Source organism: Protopterus annectens, chromosome 9.part0, assembly GCF_019279795.1.
Source record: "Protopterus annectens isolate FY-2018-M chromosome 9.part0, PAN1.0, whole genome shotgun sequence".
NCBI lineage: Eukaryota > Metazoa > Chordata > Ceratodontiformes > Protopteridae > Protopterus > Protopterus annectens.
This window is the reverse complement of record NC_056743.1, coordinates 810,396,229-810,422,945: the sequence shown is the minus strand read 5'-3', so window position 1 is coordinate 810,422,945 and position 26,717 is coordinate 810,396,229. Positions and strand designations below refer to the sequence as shown.

Genomic DNA, 26,717 nt, shown 5'->3' with positions numbered 1-26,717 from the left:
GCTCACCGTAGGGTTGCATGATGAGATGTGGGAGAAGGTAGAGGAACCAAGGGGGCTCCTTCAGGTAAGGTATATGAAGGAGAAACCAATTCTGTGTGTGCCAAAAGGGGGCTAGAAGGATGACTGTAGCTTTGCATCGTATTGCTTTCTGTATTAACTTGGTCATAAGCAGAACAAGGGTAGGCATAAAGTAACCCTGGAGGTCAATGATGGGACAAAGCATCGCTGGATATCTATCCTTAATGAGGGAGAATGGCAAAATGACAAAGATACTGACCTTGCAGGATGGTGATCACATTCCAAAAGATTTTGTACTGCAGTCCTCAAGGACAAAATTCTGCCCTGTGGAAGAGTGATCAAGACTATAGTTGTATCCAAATGGCACCCCAAAAAAACTAGACATCGAGAAGGAATCAGATTGGATTTCCCAAGATTGACAGACATGCAGAGGGAATCACATAGCTAAAGTTGGTAAGCCCTGGTTTGTAGAAGAGGCATCCAGGAGCCAGTTGCTCAGGCAAGGGAAAATCTGGAACCTCAAGAAGACAGGTGAGTTGCTACTACTGTCATGCATCTGGTGAACACCCTGGGGTCTAAGGTCAGGCCAAAAGGAAATGCTCTGAATTGATAGTGACTGGCTCCCAAGCAGAAACAGAAAAGTCTGACACTTTCTGGTAACAAAAGTATGGTTTGCCATAGCACATAACAAAATCAGGACAGGAGGAGAAAAGGACAGAAACTTAATATCAAATTGATTTGATATGCTAACAAATGATGTAGAAAAATGTTATTACAGGGACTATGACTGAAGAAATAAACTGTCACAATAATCCATATAAAATCAACAAAGGGGAAAAAAACAGGTATGCCTACTTAAAAACTACTATTCCCTTCCCAGCTCTATTCCTCCATCCCAGAAAGCTTCTAGAAGCACATAATCATATGGATACAGCACAGGAGAGAGAAAGTGAATGGGAGGAATGATGCCAAGAATCAGCAAAGTTTTCAAAGTGATTCACCAGCAACATTATAATGAATTACAGTAGCACAATTCCCAACAAGCATAAGATTAACACACACAGAAAACCACATCAATAACTGTTCACATAAATGAAAGCGTCTTGGCTACTTGCAGCCAACATATCACAAACAGGGAAATGAAAGTTCTACTCTACATGGAAAACAAAACCACAAAAATCCAACAATACATACACAGGCTATCCAACAAAGGGGGGGGGGACACATACTCCAAACTTCTTTCAAGCCTTACCAGTGCACCTACACCTTTCTATACACATGAAAAGAATCAGAATTTTTTTTACCCAAACTCTGTAGCAATCAACACTCAAGACTAATGTCCAAAGAGACTATTTTGTCCAAAACTACTGTGCAACTTAGAGGCGCTGGACAGATGGGAGTAAGCTATCAATGTTGGTTCACCCATCGGGGGAGTGGAGTAGGGGCAAGCTCTCATCCACATGAATGCACCAGAACAACATCTGAGATGGATGGCTATGTGACCAGAGGAGGTTTGAAAAAATATACTGCATGCATTGGATTATTTCATGAAAAAGCAGATATATATATATATATATATATATATATATATAGCCCACAAGACAAACAGTAATGGATAACGCTAAAAGGTCAAAAGGTTAAAACAAATCCACTCACTTTGGGCCTCAGAACCCCTCCAGGTGGTCAACAGTGCCAATAGCACTCATCCTGCTGGGCAATATGTGCTTTTACATATCAACATACATACACTCAAATGGATGCTAACTCTGTGCTCCTGTGTGCAGCTCTCACTCAGATATCACACATATAACAGAAACTTGCATGACAGAAGTGACCGAAATTCCAACACCAAGGCCTTCTTCACTATTTTTGTGAAAATACTACCATCAGTTTCACTCATCATAGTCCCACATTCCACGTCCAAATAACCACGGTTACCACAGGAAATGAACACACAGCTCCTTCAGGGGTTTTCTAAAGAGCTACATGGTAATACTGTTGCAGAAAGTCTCCCCATCAAAAATGCAAGATTCAACACTGATAGTTCCAGGTGTCTAAAAAACAAACTGAAAAACAGCAAATTTCAAAACCTGTTATTAAGCTCAATGTATTTTTGCAGGGAGCCCCACTGCACCTTCCACACATTATTGATACTCAAATATTCTAATTCAAGATACACAATTGGGCATTGGGGAAATAATCTAAGGCAACAGTCTTAGACATAGCCTATACTCCACTGTGCTTGCATATAAAGTTCTGCCATTCTGAGGACTGCAACTCTGGTCCTCAGAATCATAAACAGGCATCCTAGAGAACAAAGACAAAATCTAACTAACAATCTTGAAGAAATGTGATAAAATGCTTAAAAACAAACAAAATGCATTTACAAAATCAGACATAATTAATGGTCTTTAACCCAATTTATGATGAGGGGCTAGCTCAGAACTCTGTCCATCTCCTGGAAGCTGGCCTAAGACTAACCACGGATATTTAGGAATTATGGAAGTGTGAGATTCCCAAGATGTAAAACAACAGGGGAATGGCCCAGCCATTTTTTTTTACTATAACTGGTATTACATTTCTTAAACAGAAAAGCCAAATATTCCAAAAACTTTACAGCTTCTAATAAATTCCCACAACTATATATATTTTTATTAACTTCATAAAACCTAAAATAAGACCGTTCTGGCATCATTTTTCTAATTTTATGCATTCTCAATCTCTCTCTTACCGATTCAAGATCAACCAAGTCCATTATGTCAATAACTAGGCCATTAAGTACTGAGCTTTCTATTTTTCTTCAGACCATGTTGCTCTACTTTCTGTGCTCATTTTGGTTTGGTTCACGCACTTTTATTTTTTCATTTTGGTATACAGTCCATTTTTCAAGTCTATGCTTGGCAAAAGTAAATTTTCCATTTGTCACTGCTGAAAATGTCAATATTTTTCCATTGTTAGATACACGATCTACAGAATGGCATAATATTAGGTACATTATGCATCTGCTTTAGCAGCAAAGGAACAGGCCGTGTTAAGTTTGACACAGACAGACAAAACTGAGAAACTAGAAGAAGCTCTCGTTTATGGATAATGATAGTAAGACATAAGCAGTAAAAAATGTTTTTAGACTCTTTTATTTTTATACACAGATCAAGCATATCTTCATCAACCAGAGGAGAAGTTGTGCATAGTTATTAGTACAGAGTTGAAGATTTTATTTGGGAGGGAAAAGTCAAATGGGATAAGTTGATCATCCCAACAGAACAAGGATTACCTCATTCAAAGGGATATTTTAGAGCTATACCATTAAGGCTCTTGTACATAACACAAGCAGAAAGCTACAATTCAAAGTGGAAAAGGATGATTATGAAGCAGGGGAGTGATTCCAGAAATGTGGAAGGAATGGAATTTTTAATGCAGATCCATAAAGAGAATAACACTCCTACAGAATATTATATTCATAAAGTAGCAAAAAGTATACCAAGAACTAAGCCAGCACAGGAATGAAGAAAGGAGATTCTGCTGATCGTGAGGACTGCAATTAGAGGTACGGAGAACAGACAAGAGAGGGCTGACATTACTGCAGGAACCTTGCAAAGGAACCAAGGTATTGGCAACAAATAAGTAGAGAGGGAAAGGTAACAGAATTGGAAGAGGCCAAGAAGACATTTGGATTGCAGGCTAGTGACTGCCTTCCCTTTCAGGGATTGATATCTGAGTATAAAGAAACAGAAAGGGATGGGGGTAATCCTAAATGAAAGACCTACAAGGGCCGAGTTTTTAACTAAATCTAGAACAGAAGCTGCTGTTAAGAAGGGATAATTAGCAGGGCATATAAAATATCATAAACTACAGGAATTAATCAGAAGAGGTCAGAAAAGATTGGGAAGAGAGATTAGATATACAACTCACACAGAAACAATGAGAGGATATATGCATGGCTCCCAAATATGCAACAAAATCTAGAAGATTTAGGAACTTGCCTGAAGTGTTTGCAGAGATTCCAAAGAATTTTTCCTCCAGTAGATGGCAAATGTTGGAGGTGGAATAAGGAAGAAAGAGGTACCTGGGAGCATGTGTTCTTGGGAAAGAGGTACCCGGGAGCATGTGTTCTTGGGAAAGAGGTACCTGGGAGCATGTGTTCTTGGGAAAGAGGTACCTGGGAGCATGTGTTCTTGGGAAAGAGGTACCTGGGAGCATGTGTTCTTGGGAAAGAGGTACCTGGGAGCATGTGTTCTTGGTGTGTAATGAGTTGACAGACTTGAAAAATTCCCTAAAGAGTACTATTCGAACAAATGAGTGTAGCTACAGAAATTTGCCTAGACACAAATTCTGGTGATTGCAAAAAAAGCAGGTACTACAAAATGGAAATCAAAATCTAAACCAACTATACCTGAATTGGTAAATATTGTAATAGAAATAAAAAAACAGGAAGTGGTGTCTCTACAAAAGAAAAGGAATCAATTATACAGAAAAAATGGAAATTGAGGGAACAATAAATGCAGAATAATGTTTTGGAGGAGGAACGAGGTTTAAAGAGAAGGCAAGAACTGAACAATTCATGTAACGTTGCTTCGATAATATGATATTACTATATGTGATGTATAATGTTTGTAAATGTGAACTTGTTAATATGGTTTGATTACTTTTATACGAATGTAAGTTTGCCTCGGTCACAAGTGATAACTCAATAAAGGTGTTAAAACAGTAGTAATCTATAAAAAGAAATTCATAGGAGCACCTCCAGTTCTGGTTCTGATGAGCTAGTTAGTTTTATGCATCACCCCCTCAAAACCTCTGCTAAATTAGCCTCTTAGCTATTAAATCTCAGCAGCTGGTAGATATTCTTCACCATAAAATGATATATTCTTTTGCATAACTCACTGACAAGCCAAAAAGATTAAAAGCTCTTTGGCTCTGCTTTCTGAATCAGCATGTGGCAGCATACCTTCTGTGATTTTGGATCCTAACGTAGAAACACTGGACAAGAAATTAACTTTACTGCTGTTGAAGCTACAAAAAATGAGCAGTACTTTTCATTTGGTGTCAGTTCTTGTTCTATGCTCAACTAAAGATATGCAGGAAGCTTTTTCTGAGCACTCGTTCTGTCCAGTATAGCAGAGACCACCGCATTGAAGCAAAGCAATGAACATGTAACCCAAAGACTACAACATGTAGAGACAAAGCTAATTGACCTGGAAGATTGTTACTGAAGAAATAACTTTCGGTTTATGGGGATGCAAGAGACAACAGACTCGCTGAGCTCCATACCACTGATTCAATGCCTAACTGATTGGACAGACATCCTAATACAGAGGGGTGCATCAAGTTTTCTCCCCTACCAAGACTGCAAATCAAAGACTCTGTCCCCTACTAGTCCAATTTGTTACCTATTTATTGAAGGAAAGAATCCTCTCCTTCCTCTGGGAACCTACAAAGCAACTTTTTTCATGAATAAGAGGGTTTTTCAGTCAGTCATCAGGATATGCTGTAGAAACAAATGGAAGTTCAGGATCCTCTTTCCAGTGGATTTAATAGTATGGTTACCAGGTGGCACACAGACTTGATTTACCAAAGAAAGGGAAAAACTGGAGGAATCCACTACATCAAATTCTGACCAGCAGATGTAAAAAGGTACTTTAACACTGCCTTCTCCTGACACAAGTGGTACTTTTGAAGAAAAAAAGAAAGGGGGGTGGGTAAGCTTAAGAGACAGTGAGAGGTTGCAATACTGGACCCACTTGGTTATAAAAGGTACTCCTCTATTACCTGGGACAAATTTGCTGCCTTTACTGAGTAAATGTATCCAGAGGGGCATCTACAATCTCTTTTTACAGAAGGTGGAGAACCTCAATGTATATATGATTAACTCTATAGATAACCCAAGAAATAAAATCAGGGTAATTGACACTCGGCAGCACTATCACAACAAAGAGGCAACTAGTAAAGCATATGCTGATGTGGGAAATGGAGCTGAAAACCTTCATCGCTCAATGACTGGGAAATTATTCCATCTATTCCAAAGTATGTTTCACAATCCAGAAAATTTAGAAATTTTGGTTTCCAATGCCAGTTCAAATAATTGTATACAGCAGCAAACCTTGCCCATATTTTTCCCACAACCTCATTTAGTTCTTAGAGGTGTGTCACAGGCCTAAACCAGCACACTGGCTACACATATACTTGGATTGTTCTTTGCTTCAACAGTTTAAGCAACACTTGGGTGGTTTAATTTTAATGGGAGTAGTAAAACTTTCCAAAGGATCAAAATCCCAGTGGCAGCATTGAATCTTTTTACTACTGTTAGCCAAAAAAACGTATAATCAGAAGATGAAAGCAGATGGCTCACCAACACTCACAGAGCTTAAAATTCTCTTAGATAAACTCTGAGACATGGAGGTATGAAGGTGCAAGTCCCACCTTAGCCAGCAGACTAGAAAGCAATGGGAAATATTCAGACTGGCTTAATGCTTAAATTCTAGTAGGCAAGTGGCATAGGAAAAAGTCAATAATCAAGACTGTGGTTACCCTTGTTAGGCTAATATTAAGCACTTTTTTAAGATGTCTCTTATTACAGTGATTAAATTATGATTTTTTTTTTTATTTGTGACCATTAGATGAAAAAAATCAATTTCTGTGTCCCAACAGCCTACATTCTGTTATATTTAGTAATTGTACATAGTTTCTCAAACGTATGTTGTGCTTTAGATATCTAATGCTTTGTTTTTAATTGAGGTTAATAAGTGTTAGAGTATTTGAAAAGAAAAACATCACAGTGCAGAGACCCGTAATTGGATGGTAATTTACAATACATACAGCAACGCAATAAATGTTATGTACTGAAGACTAAAAGGAGCTTTGTTTCATTACCTAGCAATCCTCCATATCCACAGCCAATGTCAGCAAACTCTACCTGCACACCATGGTCATCTTCTGCACACAAGTCTTTGACATCATCGTGACGTTCATCTACCATTCGTGGCTTAAAGAACTCGGGGTAGTACTTGGACCAATCCATGTCTTCTGGTTTTACCGGACTAAAGAAACAAACAAATGCAGATTTTTTAATACAAAGTAGCTTAGAAATGTTCCATAGATGAAGCTGGCCATAGCAGATGCAACTGGTTAGAAAGTGAATATTGTTTTTACAAAGGCTCTTATGCTATGAAGTAATGTGTAGCTAGAACACAAGGATTGCACCAGAGGCTACAGTTCATAGGCCACAAGAACTGCACCACAGGCTGCAGTTCAATATACCATTAACATGGCAGAGGAGCCAGTATAAGTAGTCAGTGTCAACGAGGTTGGCATGACACCATGCTGGTGTACAATGCAAGTATAGCAACAACAACCATCAAATGGCAGTATCCTCAGTGGAAAGCACTGCTTAGTGAGCATAAAACAACAGTGGCTGTTAGCTTCATTACGTCCAAATTCCACAGCAGCGTAACATGCTGTCATGAAGCAGCGAGCATTACTTGTACATTAAAACTCTGCTGGAGAATGTCTATTCTCCAGAGTGGTGATGTACACTCTAATGCAGTTTCATTTTATTTTAACTTGCATTTGTTTACAGGTGCTACCAGAGTGAAAAAATTCACAAAATAAGAGAAATATAACAGAGAGGCATTAAGCTGTACATATAAAAAAAAACAGAACAGAAACTAACAAAAATTGAACAGTAGTAATCAATAGATGAAGTAACAATTATTAAACAAATCCACATTTTATGGTCTTCTACGCATACATTTCAGATTTAGATCATAGTGGAAAAGCTGTGGGGTAAGAGTCAAGGCAGTTGAACTTAACCTGGCCAAAACAAGACCTTTTTATATATAGACTTCTTACAATTCGATAAAGACTAAGCTGGAGACATGTACATTTCAAAACACAGTAAGACATGAGACTAAGGTTCACCTGTATTATTCGCACATCTTCAAAACATGCACAGCAAGTTAGCCTGACTTGGGGCACAAAAACTGACATGCACGCTCGCACACAGGTACACACAGACATCATGCCAAAACTGCCTATATTACTAGCATGAATCAGCAAATATAGCAATTTACTTACAACTGTCATACTAGAGAAAATGTCACTGTATAAAGGAAGAATGATGACTGCTATATTTTTAACTGCACAAGTGATATGAAAGGAAAGCTTAAGAGATCTTCAAAATTATATTAATACAATGAGACAGAAAAGTGATTAACTGAAGGCCACTTTTTGGAAACATTTTTAACAGAGATGCCTGTTACTTCCATTCCACATTCTACCCAGCCAACAAAATTAAATCCTATAACCAGAAAGCAGCATCATATTGGAAGCCATAGGAATTCTGTAGCTTTTCGCATCAAAACTTCCTAACATGCAATTGTTACTATGCTACCACTTCCTGCTCTAGGACACCAAAATTACATGTGCTGAGTCCAGCAACCCCTACAATAACAGACAAATGAACTAAGGAGAAACAAGAATAATGCACATGATATTAATAAAAACTATAAAAAGTACCCAAATGTGGTTACTCACCATTTAGCTCACTATACTACAAACTCTTATTTACATTTATAACCTTTCCTTCTCTACCAGAATCAGTCTCCTTGAATAAAGCTGCTAATTATTTCTCTCCCAAACAAAACTTTGATACACAAAAATACTGTTAATGTTGTTGTTGCGTCTTTCGGCTTTTCCCGGTTAGGGGTCGTCACAGCGAAACTCCAGTCTGCTAATGATTGGCAGTAGATTTTTACATGCCGAGTTGCCGGCCCTGACACATAACCTTCAACGAAGGTACGCCCATACACACGTCTCCACACAGAAGACGCTCTAGCTGAGAATCGATCAGGACAACATCTTACTGTGAGGCGAGAACGTTACCGCAACACCACCACCGCAGTTATAATGGTGTATAATCACCTTTATATGATCATTTAAAAATCTAAAATGTGATGGAAAACTTAGATCTATTGAAGGTTCTTATTAACTTAAAAGAATCACTTGCCCTGGAATCATGTTATGTCAACAGCTAAAAAGGTTACTGGAGCTAAGTCTGATTATTCATTATCAGTGATGATACGATATTTTCACAATTAATTACCACTACAAATAAATAAATAAAACAGATCTGTCACTTAATTAGCATAGCTGATTAATCAATACACCACTGTCTTCTAAATTACACCAAAACCATCATAAGAGAAAGTTTGAAAATTTGCTACTTTAACTCAACAATATAAAATTACTCCAGACTTCGAGTCCCTGCTTCCCCTTATCACATCACTATCTATTACATAATCAGCAACCTGGTACAACTACCCTCTGTACACCACTGTTTGTATTTTCCACCACAGAAACAGTGTTTCACAAAATCACTCCTGCAATCTCACTATCTCCTTCAAAACCAGAAACCTCCAATGTTTTACTTGCTTCAGACACTAGGTATATCATTAAGTGTGCCACTTCACTGATATTCAGAAACACATATTACAATGTGAAAATTTGTTCAGAAACATTTACAAACCTGAAATGGCTGAAACGGAAAGAAAGATCATCAGACAAATCCACTGACCTAACAAATAAGTAAATAACCTAGGTCAGTTTTCTAAACTAGCAATGAACCCATCAATGTGAGAAATGTGTTCCTGTATTATTATTTTTAATTCTGAAAGGGGATGTAAAATTCTGAAAAGTGATATTTGGTACAGAAAATAACCCCCCCACACACACACACAAAGCATAGTACTTTATGGGCTGAACGTTTTTTTTTTAGTCAAATTGTGACACCTGAAAATAAGCAAGTCAAATGGATATCAAACGTTATACTATTTTTCCCAACTCTAGCCACACCTACACTTCCTAAAAAGTACAGTTGTGTACTCTTACCATAAATGTAGATGTTCGAGGATGTTCACTGTTACATTCATTACTGTAGGGTTCTTCCTGCTGGCAGCAGCCCTCAATCGGCCAGAGTCCCAAAGTCGGGTTCGATGTCGGCTGAAGTCACTCCTTCCCTGACGTCAGTGCGCCAGGGGTATAAGGACCTCAGCCGACGCCATTTTCCCCAGTTTTTCTTGTCCCAGATGTCAGGTGCCCAAAAATAAAGGCTAAAAGCGTAATCAAAAAGAATAAGCAAACATAAACCAGAACATTCCCAAATAACATCAGCAAAAATACCTCAGAAAAAAGAAGTGCCAAGGAGACACAGACAGTACTTAAAAGAACAACAAAAGAGGGGATAGGAGGGAGGGTAACCCAGACTGTGACAGTGAACATACTCGAACATCTACATTTATGGTAAGAGTACACAACTGTACTATGTTCATCGTGGTTCACTGTTACAGTCGTTACTGTAGGGTTGAATCCCAAAGCTAAGAAAGGGTGGATGGAGAAGGAACAGAAGGGGCGGCCACAAAACACTGCAGGACTGCAGAGGCAAAGCCTGCCCTAGATTTAGAATAGAGGGGGAGGTTGTAGTGCTTAGAAAAAGTATGCACAGAACTCCAAGTTGCAGCTTTTAAGATCTCCTTGGTAGGACCCTCCACTGAGAAAAGCTGCCGAAGTAGCAGTAGCTCTGGTAGAATGTGTTCTAACATTAACAGGAACTGGTTTGCCATGATGAGAGTAACAGAACTTGATACAGTGGGAAATCCACTTAGAAATAGTTTGCTTAGTGATTGCTCTCCCCTGTGAAAGTAGAAGAATAAGCACAAACAACTGGTCAGATTTCCTGAAAATCCTGGTCCTGTCCAGGTAAAAGCGAAGCTGCCTGTGTATATCTAAAGAATGCAAAATTCTTTCCTCTTCACTTTGAGGATTAGGATAAAAGGTAGGTAAACGAATAGTCTGATTCAAGGCTACTTTCGAAACCACCTTAGGCATAAAGGTGGGATTAGTCCACAGAGACACCCTGTCCTGATGAAAAGTAAAGAGTTCCACAGCCATGAGTGCTTGTAATTCCGAAACTCTTCTGGCCGAGGCTATAGCTAAAAGAAAAGCAGTTTTCCATGATAAAAACTTTAAATCTGTGGAAGCTGCAGGTTCAAAAGAGACAAAGTTAACTTTTCCAAAACAAAGTTGAGATCCCAAGTGGGAACTGGTGCTCCTAAAGGGGGCCTTATATTCTTTGCCCCTCTGAGATATTGTTTAAGTAACGGATGAGAAAAGATTGGGGGATCCATATTGTAATGTGCAGAAATAGCTGCAGGTTCAAAAGAGACAAAGTTAACTTTTCCAAAACAAAGTTGAGATCCCAAGTGGGAACTGGTGCTCTTAAAGGGGGCCTTATATACTTTGCCCCTCTGAGATATTGTTTAAGTAACGGATGAGAAAAGATTGGGGGATCCATATTGTAATGTGCAGAAATAGCAGAAGCATGAATTTTGATAGATGAAAAAGATAGGCATGCAACATCTGTTAGGTATTGTAAAATCAGAGGAATGTTTGGAATTGCAGAATCAAAACCCTGGGCCTGATTCCAGGAGCAAAATCTCTTCCATTTACCATCATAAGATTTCCTGGTGCTGGGCCTTCTAGTGTCAAGGATTACGTCCAGTACCTGTTTGGTAAGGGTAGAGCTGTTTAAAGACCCTGGATCCGCCAGGCTGCTAGATTCAGAGTTTGTACATGGCTGTGCAGGATCTGGCCGCCTTGTTGAGACAGTAGATGTGGAATTTGTGGCAGAATCCAGGGTGGACCCAGAGCCAGGTTCATCAGGGTGGAATACCAGAATTGCCGAGGCCAATTGAGAGCCAGTAAAATCATTTGCGGTCTGTCCTGTTTGATCTTCAAAGTACCCGTGGTAGAAGAGGCAAAGGAGGAAAAGCATATACTGAGAGGTGTTTCCAACTGAATGAAAGGGCATCCACTTTCCATGCTAGTTTGTGGTAGGTCCTCGTGGAGAATGTTTGAAGTTGATGGTTTTGGGGGGGATGCAAAAAGATCTATGTCCGGGCACTCCCACGCCTGTTATCACCCTGAATATCCGAACATCCAACATCCATTCACGCATATCTGAAAGGTTTCTGCTCAGACTGTCTGCCAGAGTGTTGTCCTTTCCTGGCAAGAATTGAGCTTGTAAGTCTAGCTTGCTGGCCAGTGCTGTGTTCCACAGAGTCATGGCCAATCTGCACAGGGGGTAAGAGTGAGAGCATCCCTGCTTGTTAATATACCACATCACTGTAGTGTTGTCCGTCTTTATCAGTAATTGCCCCGGTAGAATAAGATCCTTGAAGGCTGTCAGAGCATTCTGTACAGCTAGCATCTCCTTCAAATTTATGGCAGGTGCATTTGGTCCTCTGTCCAGGTACCCTGAAGACATCTCCCTTGCATGTGGGCTCCCCAATGCATAGTCCGAAGCATCCGTCGTTATGACTTGATTGGCTGGAGTGGGACAGAAAGGCTTCCCCTTGTTCTGGAGACAGGCCTTGGCCCACCAAAGAAACTCCTGCCGGAGACAAGGCAAAAGTGTGATCACTGTTTCCAATCTATGGCAATGCTGAGACCGTACACTCTTGAGGTACCACTGTATCTTCCTCATATGCAGTCTTGCATATGGTATTAACAGAATGCAGGATGCCATGTAATCCAAAGCCTGCAGAATTTTTCTTGCAGTTAGCCGACTCACTGAAGCCAGGTTTTTGAAAGAAGAAGCCAGTTGTACTTTTTTGTCTGGTGTCAAGTAAGCCATCTGGGTTGTAGTGCTCAGAAAAGCAGTTAGCCGACTCACTGAAGCCAGGTTTTTGAAAGAAGAAGCCAGTTGTACTTTTTTGTCTGGTGTCAAGTAAGCCATCTGGGTTGTAGTGCTCAGAAAAGCACCCAGGAAAGTAATCTGTTGCGTGGGCACCAGGTTTGATTTCTTTAAGTTCACTGTGAACCCTAGGCACCACAGAAGATGCTGCACAAATGCCAGATGCTGAAGTAAAGTCTCCTTGTAGTCCGCTTGAATGAGACGATCATTCAGATAAGGGTATATATGAATTCCCTTCTGTCTGCAAAACACCATTACTGATGCCAAGCACTTTGTAAAGACCCTGGGCGCAGTAGATAAGCCAAAGGGCAGCACAGAGAACTGGTAATGCTTCAAGCCCGCTTTGAATCTCCGGTACCTTCTGCACTCTTGCCTTATGGGAATATGCAGGTAAGCTTCCTTCAAGTCCAAATTCACCATCCAAGCGTTCTTGCTCAGCATAGGCAGCAGCTGCTGCAGAGTGAGCATCTTGAATTTTGGTATTTCTAGGAAGGTGTTTAATACAGAAAGGTCCAGAATTGGTCTCCATGTGTTTTCCTCCCTGGGAACCAGGAAAAGACTTGAATAAAACCCTTGCCCCATTTCTGAATTTGGTACCAATCCTATGGCCCTCATATCCATGAGGGACTGAACTTGCTGTTGTGCCTCTGCCCAATGATGCTTTGGCAGATCTGGCCATCCGTTTGGTTTTGGCAAGGTATGGAAATTAAACCTGTAATCCCTTGAAACTATGTCCACAACCCAGTTGTCTTGGGTTATGCGGCTCCAATTGTGATAAAAAAAAAAAAGAGAGAGATTTTTCCTCCCAAAGGCACATCCAGGAGGGGAGCCCCTGGAGCTAGTAAGGGAGAGTCATAATGACAGTTTCCTGTAAGGTTGTGACCTATCTTCTCCTCCCTTGGGAGAGGGGGCACTCCACTGCTTATTTCTGAAAGGGGGCTGTGCCTGACCTCTACCTCTGGAACGCCTGTATCTGCCTCTCTGAGGTCTGTCCGAGCTCGGAAAGGAACAAGGTTTAGCTGGCCAGTTCCTGCTAAATCTAGGGGGTTCCACCTGTAGAAAATCTTTAACCGTCTGCATAGATTTGGCTTTGTTTTCCATTTTATTCAATACCTCCTCTGCTTTGGCCCCAAACAAAACACTGTGCTGCAAAGGGGCATCCAAAAGTTTTGCCTTAACCTGCTCCAGCAAACTTTGCTCCTTTAACCAAGCATGCCTTCTAATAACTGCGCCAGTTGCTGCAGCCCTGCAAGAAGCCTCCAAAAAATCAAAACCACAGTGCAGGGTATATGTTTACCCACCTGCTCAGTAGCATGCAATAAATCCTGCAATTCCTTATTTTCTGTACCACCAGAAACAGCAGACAGCTTTTGTTTTAACACAGACAAAAGGCATTGCTGATATTTCAACATATGAAATTGACAATTTAAAGCTCTAATAGACAAAGTAGCAGAAGTATAAACTGTTTTGCCCCATCTTTCCACGGCTCTGGACTCTCGGTCAGAGGGAATAGGATTCTTAGCAGAGACCGCTTTAACACCCTTAGGGCCCTGAGAGATAGTTTCTGGATCAGCTGAAGAGTTCTTAAAAAGAAATTTGTGAGAATCTGGAACCCTATAATACCTATCCGGCTTGACAGGAGCAAGAGGAAAATAATCAGGAGAGAGAGAGAGAGATGCCTCTGTAAAAACATCATCCACAATGTCCAGTACAGGGGGAATAGCCAGGGGCCTAAGCTGTGGGAGTAGAAGAAAATCCCCAAGCCTTTTCTTGGATTCAGAGTATTCCTGCCCTTCCCAGTGAAGATGCTCTCTCATGTCATGCAAAGTTTCCCCAAATGAATAATCTTCAGGAGGAGAGGCTGAAGGAAGGGATTCTTCAGCATCAGAATCCTCATAAGGAGGGAAGGAATAATCCTGCTCAGAGGAAGAAGCAGAATAAATTGAAACTTGATCTGAGGAATCATAATCTGGCTCTAGCCTAGGTCTCTTGTCAGGAGGGGGATGGGAACCCCTGATCATAATCAACAAGTCTTCAGCCATGTTAAGCATCTGTCTTTGAGGTCTACGGCCCTGATCAGAAGGTGCCTGTGCATGCTGCTTTGTCTTCGCCAGAGCCTTAGTCTTTGACTGCAAAACTGGAGCCATCTTTACATGAAGCTGTGTAGGCCTAAAACCCCCCTCAGAAGCTGGTGCCTGCACAGCAGCTACGGACACATCTGAAGGAGCATTATCCGGAGGTCCAATCCCTGGAAATTCTGAAGGCCCCATCGGCTCCACTCGGGAGTCGGTACAGGCAACCGGTTCAAAAGTGGCAGATGACAGGGGCTGCGAAAGCACCTCACTGACGACCGACGAACCGGCAATTGGCTCTGGCTGAATAATGTCGTGTGCTTTGGACCTCGGAGGCCTGTCTTTATCCTTGCTCCTCTTATACACTCTGGTAGCTGGATAAGAATCCGACATACTGTAATTAAAGCTTTTTCCAAAATAATGGAAGGCAAAATCGTATCTACGCCTAATAACGCGTTGATTAAATCTAGCACAAAACCTACAATTAGCTACGTCATGGTCAGGGCCTAGACAAGGTATACAGTAAGAGTGAGAATCCTTATGAGGTATTTGCTTCCCACAAGAAATACAGTTATTAACTTTTTCTGACATCGGACTGGAGCAAGAAAAAGGTTTCCCCAACAGGGTACTTAGCTTAAAATAAGAAGTCGTCGATACAAGTGTCACCAAAAGTAAACAGGAGTCGGCCAACCGGCATTTGCGAACTGCTTTGCTACGGGCACCGCACGGCAAGAAAGACTGGGGAAAATGGCGTTGGCTGTGGTCCTTATACCCCTGGCGCACTGACATCAGGGAAGGAGCGACTTTAGCCGACGTCAGACCCGACTTTGGGACTCTGGCCGATCGAGGGCTGCTGCCAGCAGGAAGAACCCTACAGTAATGACTGTAACATCTGCTGCAACAGATCCCAGAGAATATAATCAAACTCAGGCTACTTGGGTCATAGAGCTTAATCCCTCATCAGTGAATGGAGCTGGTTTCCTAGAGAAGTTAATGTGTGATAATACACATGAGCAAGACGCAGACAGCTTAAATCAGGGCCATCTTTACATCCAGCTCAACTCAACCTCTATGTAAATTAGGAAACAAATATAAAAAAATGAATATATGAACTAAACAGAAATTTAGCTCAGTGAGTTGAGGCTATAACCTGTTAAACTTCATGCCATAGTCCTGCATTTGATTCCCTCAGCTTCCCCTTGCAAACGTCAGACTCTGAGCAAGTCACTATACCCAAACAGTGATCTTGCTTTGCCCCCCCCCAAAAAACAAATAAATAACCATTGTATCGCGTATATTTACCAAAAATAATACTTGGGATCAAAATAAGTATTTAGCTATCCAAAACTTTACACATTATATAAGAAATGGAAAAAGCAATAACACTGGCTTGGCTTGTAACATCAAGCCAAAGCAATTAGCTCAAAGCAAAAACTTAATCTCTTTCTCACCAAGGTATGTAGAGCATGTCTATTAACGTCCCTGAAAAAAAAATAAAAATAAAAATACAGACAATAAGTGGATGGGCTATAAGAGGCTGCTAACATACCATACATTACAAATGAAGTTTATTTTCTCTTACGGAGTTACTGCAAGGCAGTGTTGGTAGAAATATGCATGCACAGTTGCATAAAACAGCACAGGCTATTTTTACAAGAAAACTCCATTACCCATATTCAGGATGGACTTGGAATACTTAAGGAAGGAGCAACTACTGTGGGAAAGAATAAATCATCCAACAGTTGCACCTACTGTATGGAAACAGAAAAGGCTGTGAGACACCAATTACCCCAAAAAAGGTCAATGTGACAAAAGCACAGCATATCCTGCAACTGAAGGAGATGTCAAGTGTCACAGCATGTTCTCTCTCCTCCAAAAACACAAAAAAAAATGCAGTTTCTGAGTAGGCACCATCTTGCACTGAAAGTAAAACACCATTATTAAGACATTCTTCATCGCCCACACACTAACCTACATTATTTTTAGGGTCATACACAACAGTTCTGAGGTAGACCAAAACCATAGGAGGGTGACAATGATGATCGGCTTGGGTGGTAGTTTAACAGCTAGTCAGGAACTAAACTGTGCTATTAAAATACTGAAAAATTAAAAATACATTGCTATCAGTTAATATTCTAAACATGGACATCTGCTACATGACATAGTCTGTTTTTTCCATTCTTTTTTGACTGGGTTAGTCCCACTAGACTAATAGCCTGTTTTCAGGGAAGACCCAACGTGGTATTTCTACTACTAGGGAGAAATCTGGGCAGAATATCAAGGAACTTCCCCTACTGTTTTCAACAGATGCTGTGGGAACATTTACATTCACCTAAGCTACTACCAAGTCAAGTAGACTGCACCTTAGCTTAACATGTCATCCAAAGAACACCACACGCAGGAGTGCACTCCCATGCTACACTGCAGATTCTGTGATCCAATCATCTGAAGTGAGAATACTACAAACAGTCTTCCAAGAGTATAAGAAGGTACCAGTCACTACTATCCATCAATTTTGCTTCAGACTTTTGATCCACTCCTCATAAAATTTGTGATTTCTCTGGCAAATCACAGGGAACTACACAATTAACAATGGAATATATTACTGTTTTAGAATTCTTATTTGCTGTAAAATATATGTTAATGCAAATCCAGATGCTCTACTGTACTGATCACAGTTTTAATTATTGCCCCTAAGATTTAGATTACCCTCCTTTCACACGCATAGCCTACAGGCATACTAGGTGGCCGACTAGGGCACTGCTTCTAGCAGGGAAACTTTTTCAGAATTTAATTTATTTATTTGTAATAAAGGAATTGTTTCTTTAAAATAAAATATGTTTAATAACTATAGAAAAAAATGAAGAGCAAGAAACTGTGAGTAAAAGGAAGAAAAAAGTAATCTGGGTGGTGCAGGCAGACCAGGATGAGGGCACTGGGGAGCACTTCTGCCTAGGGTGCCAGTTGACCAAAGGCTGGCCCTGTACCACACCTATAAGTACTTTCCACCTACTTTAAATTTAAATTCCCAGTTTAAAGCCAAACCACATACATAACGATAATGCAAATACAACACAACGGGTCATATCACTTAACTCCAAACTATTCCAATACCTCACTCTCCTATTACTTTTGGAGTTGCCACCTTTTCGAATGCCCAAAGTGGGACATTTTTGGTGCAAACGTCAGATTTTGCAGGATGAAGCATACCCATGGCCAGTACAAAAGACATAATTTCACTTTTTTTGCCTAAATAAAAGCTTATTCTTCTAGCATTTTAGTTGCTTATTCTGTTTCTTATAACTGTTTAATAGAATTATTACATACAATATAGGAAATAATTGTGTCCTAAAATCTCAGGACATTTGCCATTTTCTACAATTTTTTTTGCAGGACACAACTGCCCAAACAGGGACTGTCCATAGCAAAGTGGGATAGGTAGTAATCATAACTACTCTTACGGACAAGAAAATATTGTTTATGCCTTCAGCGGTCTGTTTTGTTAAGTTTATCTTCAACCTTTCTAGCGGTCAGGCATTAACTTACGCATGCATTTGTTGGGCTTATTACTGACACTTTTGCCACCTAGACGGAGCTGCAATATGATCAGTGCTCTACAGCCAAAACAATCTTACATACGATAAAATTATTATGATGGTTACTCCAAGTGAATGACAGCATCTTAAAAAAAGTCCTTGACTTTTTTAAGCTAAGAAGTAATCAGGTATGCATAAAAGCGCAATGTTTGCTGCTTCTAACTTAACTGGTCTATAAGCGCCCACATGCTTGTTTCAGAGACAGTAAAGCTGCGATTCTGAAAAAAAGACCGTTATAAATAAGGCTTACTAGTCGAAAGTATGGTCAGCCATAGGATTGGAATGAGCACGCTGCCTATAGTACCGCTTCTGTGGCAAAGTAACAGCCATGATATAGCTTTGGTCTAAAAAATTAGAGAAAAGGAAGACCGTCTTTGACAGGCGCTCTCAGAAACTAAAACAGAAGAATCATTCTAGTGGAACTACATAGAACTTGTAAGAAAACACGTGTGAGTCGCGTCGCTGTATTTAGACGTTACAAGCCGGTCCGTGACGTTCAAATTGTGTATTATTACTTCTGAGGAAGTGGCAGTTGATTTGTCATTCGTTACTCATTTTAGCTTTGTTGTTGGCTTCCTTGTATGACTTTCTTCAATGTCTCCTACGTATATGTATGGAGGAACTAGTATTCAATTTCCTTACGTTTCTTAAAAATTGTGTAGCGTTGCTTGCAGCTGCCTGTAATCAGTTTCTTGTTAGAACGACTGCACTCAAGTGTTTTATTCTAAGGTTGGGTCCTCCGGTTGGTTTATCGTAAAATGAAGTTTTCTGACAAGTAATTAGCAGCAAATCACAGAGGACACACCTAACCAGTTAACTATGGCCGTAAACTACTGTATCACCCTGAGAAAACTCCAGTTCTTCTAAATGTGGTTCAGCCATAATCTAACCGAAGTAAACTTCGCTCAGCAAACAAATCACTATTACAAGTCATTGCATCTAAAAATACTGCAGTGGACTGTCTACGGTCCTGTCGTGTGCTAAATCCTGGAAGCTGCTACCTTAATTTATTTTTATTATTTTAAATAAGTTTATAGGATTGCCTGATTTTCAAATGCCCAATGTGGGACATTTTTGGTACAAACGCCAGATATGGCAGGCTGAAACATACCCACTGCCAGTACAAAGGAGATAACTTCATTTCTTTTCTTAAATAAAAGCTTATTATTATAGCATTTTAGTTTCTTATTCTGTTTCTTATAATATTTAGGTGTTTCAGATACAGAATAACTGTGTTATGCAACTATTACATAAAATATAGGAAATAATTTTGTCCTAATATCTCAGGACATTTGCCATTTTTACAAATTTTTTTTGCAGGACACAACTGCCCAAAAAGGGACTGTCCCTCGCAAAGTGGGACAGGTGGTAACCCTATGTGTTTACCGGGAAAGTCCGATTGGATCAAAAACCCATTTTCAGTGGAGGCCTGGGGAGAAGAGCTCCACGTATTAACAATACATACATTCTACAAATCAAGAAAAATACTTAAACATAAAACATAATTCACAAGACTTATACAATAATATCAGTATAACAATTAAATTTAGCACAGTATATTTAAAACTTGTGTTGTTAGAGATTACCTAAGGGGTGGAAAATCAATGGGCAGGTTATTATTAAATTGTTAATCTATTAGAAGCACCCCAAACTTAACCCAATTAAAAAAAAAAAAAAACTACTTAAACAACATTTATCAGACTCAGGCACTGCTCATGAAACAGACCACTCTAATTATGAACTAATATAAGTATTTCGATCTCTATTCTACCTATCCACTATCACACTATCTTAAACAAAAACATTCTCCCAAACTCATCTTCACCATCAAAATCGTTCACTTTTCAATCCATTTTCTCATCCCTCACTTCATCTCACCACCTTTCTCCCTTCATTAATAAAATTGAACAGAAAGTGTTATAAAACACATCATTCTCCATTTCTTTACCCCAAATTGTATATTATACTGCATAGTTAAGTTCTCTAAGCTATTAAATTCCAATCAAATCATAAGTCACAGTAAGAGCCATATGATCAGACTTTCCTATATTAAACATCTGTATTGTTATTATCTACTGTGATTTTTTTCTAACCTCACCTGTTTTTTTATACTGTATATGTACTTTATAGTTACTACAAGACCACTGTCACAATGTGGAGCTTTTCTTCCCAGGCCTCCGCTGAAAATGGGACCTCCCAGTCGGACTCTCCTGGTAAACAAATGTAAAATATAAATCAGTCAATCACTCCAATCAATCCGTCAAATAAAATCATTAGAGACTGAAGTCATAAAATAATGAAACACGCTTGAGTTTCAGACTTCATACCCTTCATAAAATCTATACATGCTAATGCAAAACCTGTTATCCTATCAACTTTCTTAGTTTGTAAGAGTAACATTTCAAAATTGTCCCTACTTTGGGGCCTTTGACCTGACCACCCCCCATTATTTAAGGCTTTATCCAAATTTCTTGTGCTAAGAGGTTGAGCCGTATGGTCTTGACCAGGCTGGCCGGTCTGCACAGAAGTGAGTGTGGGTACAGTGATTCACAGGCAAAATGGGTGTGTCATGGTATGGAAAAGATGCATGATTGACAGCCATGCAGATTTCAGTGTGACATAATGCATACATTGACTGTTGATCATGCATACATTTGTTACTAATTGTAGAATAACTGCAAGTATTTTTTCTTTGTTTTTGCAAGGTGGGACCACCTGCACCCCCCACACCTCCCACCAATTAACTATACCAACTCCGAGACTGGACTACATTGAGGAAAAGGGTAAACTATGAATACACTATGAATATTCAGTCCGCCATTGGTATGAATACTACTTTACTTTTCTAAGACTTCACCGATTGTTGGATGGTGAGAGGCGTTTAAGCGGGACTTCCTACTGAGGATCCTGTGAGGTACTGTTCAAATACAAAGCCCTTGACCAACTAACTATGCACCTTTTTTTTTTCAACTTTTGACAAATTTTAGCACTGTCTTTAATCTCTCTCTCTAAACTGGTGATTCTCCGTGAAAAAGTTGTGAATTACAGTTAATAAATAAAGAACATAATTGCAGTTATACACTTATTTTATTTCATAAAATGTACATTAATTCGTATGCTCTTATTCTTTCAATGTGTCAGGCTCATAATACTAATATTTTAAAAGTGCCCCTAATTGGCTTATAGTGTAATCAATACAAAGTTTGCAAAGGTTTTGACATTCCTTTCATGACTGACAGGTGTTACTGTCCTGATTGACAGAGTTCGCAGGCAGGATGTCTTATTATACAATGACTGGCCGTTAACATTCTAAAATGAGCACGCTGATTGGCCAGCCCAACCAGTGTGCCCGTTCTAAATCCGAGAATATACCAAACCGAAAAAGGACCGGTCACCCAGACTTTTTTCTGTTGGTATATTTAATTTTTAACTTTTATTCAACAAAAATAAAAACAAAACTTGTAGTCCAGACTCCGGACATACAAGAGAGACACCATGCAGAAAATACAAGGGAAATCAGGTACGTTGTTTAAAACTAAAGACACGTACCTGATTTCCTTTGTATTTCCTCCATTCTGTCTCTCTCCTACTCTAAACTTCCCGAACCTTTTTTTTTTCTTAAAATAAATAAATGAATAAAGGAAAAGTGGAGCAACGGAGATCTTCTTTTCTCCATTACTTTCCCAAGCACTGATGTACAGGATATGTGTGGGAACGCAAGTCCCATACACATGCACAGTACATCAACACAGGGAAGCAGTATACCACCAGCTGCGGAAGAACAGTAATGCGCTGTTATACAAAGACATTATTTAAGAAAAGTAAGTATTTTTTTTCTTAAATAATGTCATTGTATAATAGCAATAACCAACTCCGTGGTTGTAGTATATTGAAATTTACCCACGCTTGGCTTTATTTAATCACTCGGGCTTCGCCCTCGTGATTAAACCACACCAACCATGTGTAAATCTTCAATATACCACACCAGTGTCATCGGTTATTGCTATAATAACACATACTTGTACTTGTTATTCCCTCCCTACTGAACAATGGAAAATGAAAACAACAAAAAAGCAATGCCAGCATTTTAAAGCAATTTATCCATTTAAACTTTATTTATTGTTCATTTATCCCTCTTCCATAGTTCTGTACGGGTGATTAATTAGCAAGTGTATTCAGTGTGTGTATATTCCATAATTGTGTAGGGTTTAATAAGTAAATAAAATATATATCGATGTATTCATTTTCCATAGTTTTGTAGAGTTTAATAAGTAAATAAAATACATATTGATTTACTCATTTTACATAGTTCTTTTGGGTTGGTTATGAACAGTGTACCTATCAAATGTCCAGATTTTCACAGAATGTCCAAATTTTTCTTTCCTGTTTAAGTCTGTTCCTCCTAAAATTGGGGGATTTCTGGCAAATCATTGAGGACCGAAGTCACTAAACAATGACAAATGTTTGCGTTTTAAACTTCATATACTTCAGAAATTGCACGATAACATAAAACCTTTTGTTCTAACAACTAAGTTTATAAGAGCAATATTTACAATTTGTCCCTATTTTACAGCTGTTGCCCCCCATTATTTTTCACTTTGTACAGATTTATTGTGCTAAGAGGCTGAGAGGTATGGGTAACATCACCGTGTAGGCATGTTTTGAATTGCCATATAGGCAGGCTGTGACTGGGCTTTGCTATGCATCTTGGGAGATACACAAATACAGTATAACCCTTAATTGCCTCTGATTACTTCTGGATTAGTCTGTGATTCTGTTGAAAGCTATGCCATACACACTCAGTTTAGTGGTACACCCCCTCCCCAGATTGTTTTCTACAAAGTGCTATCCTGCTGTGCATTTTCAGCGTAAACTTGTAAACCCCATTAGTGAGTTTATAAACTTGAAGCATAGTCCTCATGCTTATATTTAGTAGCATAGTACAAAGGGTCGGGGTTATGAGCCATGTGGGTCAGACTCATTTCTGACTGAATAACACTATCAAATAAAAACAGCATCCAGTCTCTTCCAGTACTATGATGAAAACAGCAATGTTATAGGTGCCCTTGCTAGCAGTAACTTTTCCAAACTCACCATGCTCTCAGTGCCATGATAGAGTTTGAAATGGTCTGATCCATTTGTGAATCAATTGGTAGCACCCAGCAGAGCTACTCTCTGCCCACCCCCCCATCTACTTAGATCAGCAGATAGTGTGCTGTGGAAATGAATGGTGCACAGTTCCTCTTTTTTCTATACTGCTCCTCTGGCCGTACCATCACTTAAATGAATTCCTTAGCTCCACCCCAGTGCTGAAATCCTGTTCTCCCTTGTTATTTGTTCTTCTATCTATCCTGTTCCCTCCTCCCCTTTTTTCCCTCTTTCAGCTCCATATTATTTTGCCTAAACATTATTTATTTATTTATTTATTGACGTTTTTACAGGGAATGTCTGATTAGGTAATAAATACCCATTTCAACAGAGGATTGAGGAGAAAAGCTCCAGAGAGTTAAATAACATAAAATAAAACACTAGTATAAATGCAATTAAAAAAAGCATATATACATATTGTTGGATAATGGAATACATATGATATAATAAAGCATGAGGAGACACCAGTGATTTAAAAATAAAAATATAATAAAAAATAATGGTTAAATATGATAATTAGTTTATACAAAAGTATTAGAAGTATAGTCTACTATGCTAGGAAATAAAAAATAAAAAGACTCTAGGCCACCCCATGAGTGAGGAGAGGCAGGTGTTGAAAGGTATACATATGTGATATGATTAGAGGTTAGAATAGTAAGAATGTAAAATGTTTGTTAATGTAGATCATACAGGTGAGATGCATGGGCATAGCCATGAGTTAGTGAGAAGTTCCTTGACAGAGAGCTTAAATAAATGGATGCTAGATATAATTCTGACTGAATTTGTGATAGTGTTCCATAGTTTGGATATGCAGTGTAAGTATAAATTTTGTTCCATGCTTTTTTTGGTTTTTAGATTTATTTATTTAACATTTGTTTACCGGGAAAGTCCAGCCTGGAACAAGCCAATTTTCAGGAGAGCCCCAGGGAGAAACACTCCAGACACGTCTTTGTAATGTGGGAGGAAACTGGAGCAAACCCACATGAGTGCAGGGAGGGAATGCAGACTCCACACAGAAAGAACCCCAGCCGAGAATTGATGTGGAGAATCTCTTACTGTGAGTTGACAATGCTAACCACTATGCTACTGTGCTGTCCAGATTTCAAGTAGGTTTTTGTCTGGAGAGCACAGAGAGCGATTTGGGAAATAGTGATGGAGTGCTGAGAAGATAGAAGGGCAGGTAGATAGGTTAGATAATATTTTATGCATTAGAAGAAGTTGCATATGGACTAGTTGATGTGGGAGTTCTAACCGATTGAGAGCATGTAATGCAGAGCAATGATGAGCTTCATATGGATCATTTCCTACATTGTGTACATAATAGTTTGCTAATATGCACTCTGTGTTGTCTAAAATTTTTGCATCCCTGTGCTGAACCTGAAAATGGTTCAAGCAGGTCACTGTAAAAGTTAATAAATGAACTCATACTTTTTGGAGACAATGAGCTGTAAGTGGAAAACATGAAATATTTGTTTCAGAAACATGCATCTGTTAACTAAACAAACAAGTCATTGTCTGCACTGCATCTGCACTATTGCTGGCTTTCAGTGCAGACAGCGGATCTTATGGAGAATCATCACCACCCTCCTTTACTAAATCAGCAAAAATAACCCCTCTTCCTTCTTTTAAAGACCTGAGTCAGACTGCAACTTTTCAAAAACAGCTGTGCGATAAAGAAGTATATTTTGTGCTTCTCAAACCGAGAAATATTTCTGTATATGCACTTTACCATTGTTGATGCTGAGTATGGAGGCTGAAGAAAGGGAGACACAGCATCATTGTGAACTGTGATGCTTGCAGGCTTAGGAGAGGGAGAAGCAGCGACAACTTGAACTGGAAGTCAAATATCTGGAGACCAAGGAGAGACTACAGCATTAGCAGATGAAAAAAATGAGAAGCAAATACAACACGAAAAGGAGCTTCTAACACTTCAACAGGGTCATGGAGGTAATTGGGAAGGGAATGAATGAACCCCAGAAGCCATAAAGGTCAGTAAACTTCTTCCTCAGTACAGTGAGGGAGATGACTTTGATAGTTTTATTTACATATTTGAGAGGGTATGTAAATAGTATAATGTTGACCAAGGGCTCTGGGTATGGTTCCTGATCCCCTTACTCCATGGTAGCACTGTTAATGCAATTGCTAAACTATCTGATATTGATTATTTGAATTACAATCATGTAAAACAATGTTTGCTTGATTGTTTCAAATTAAATCCCGAAATCTATGGAAAAAAATTTGTGAAAATAGATGCAAGGCAGATGAAAGTGTATGTGATTACATTGCTAATTTAAGTAGGGAAGGGAATCATACGGTTATAAACCTATCTCATCTGAGTTTGACTGCCGCTGATATTTCTTTATTGCAACGAGGGATGAAATTCATAATTTCCTGTAAAGATAATGTGGTCAGTGCTCTCACAGACTTGAAATTGTTTGTGCATAACCTGAACTTGAAATTAACATTCAGTGACTTTCAATCTGACTTACCATAGGTATGTAAAAGACAGAGCACATTCATGCATTTTAGTAATCCTGTTGTCACGGCCTTTCACAGTATTTGTGAATGGCAAATTTGACTTCTATATGAAAAAGATAATTTTACTAGGTCATATAATTTGTCTAAGGAAGAGTCAGCTGCATTGCATACATTAATGGATAATGACAAAATAGTCATAAAGCAAGTTAATAAAGGGGGATCTATTATTATAAATCGTGATTATTTTGTATAGTCTATGTCTGAACTTTTAGCAGATCAGAATGCTTTTAAGAAAATAATGAACCATGAAGTATCAAGATTTATTTTTTTAATATCAACAGCTGTACTTATGACTTACAATTGATGAATGATATTAATGCTGACTTATGTAATTTTTTTCACTGTTTCTTGCCCTACTATTCCTGTCCTATATGGAGTGTCTAAAGTCCATAAGTCCTTAACCCCCCCCCCCCCCATGAGACCAATTGTCTTGGGAAGTGGATGGGCTACATAATCTATTTCTTATTATTTATAGGATGTGTGTAGTAATTATTTGAATTTTGTAAAAAGCTTCATTAAGGACTCAGGAAACTTTTTAATTAAATTATCTGATTGTTATAAAACAAATGATAGATGTGACTTTTTCTTGGTGACAAT

At 39.1% G+C, this 26,717-nt stretch overlaps 1 protein-coding gene across 4 annotated transcripts in view; it reads right to left on the bottom strand.

Annotated features, from left to right (window-relative positions):
* The window catches only part of METTL1 (methyltransferase 1, tRNA methylguanosine), a 261,797-nt gene extending 242,657 nt beyond the window's left edge, over positions 1-19,140 (bottom strand). Inside the window, exons 1-3 of one of the 4 annotated variants that reach the window (XM_044083468.1) lie at positions 18,685-18,827; positions 16,290-16,320; positions 6,889-7,055 (exon numbers count right to left, since the gene is read on the bottom strand). In XM_044083468.1, coding sequence (XP_043939403.1) covers positions 6,889-7,055; positions 16,290-16,306 — 184 coding nt within the window. In that variant the 5' untranslated portion in view covers positions 16,307-16,320; positions 18,685-18,827. Of the gene's footprint in view, positions 1-6,888; positions 7,056-16,289; positions 16,321-18,602; positions 18,906-19,076 lie in introns of those variants that run through there. The other 3 variants (XM_044083469.1, XM_044083466.1, XM_044083467.1) reach the window with 3 other exon arrangements.
* Positions 19,141-26,717: the final 7,577 nt, after the last annotated feature.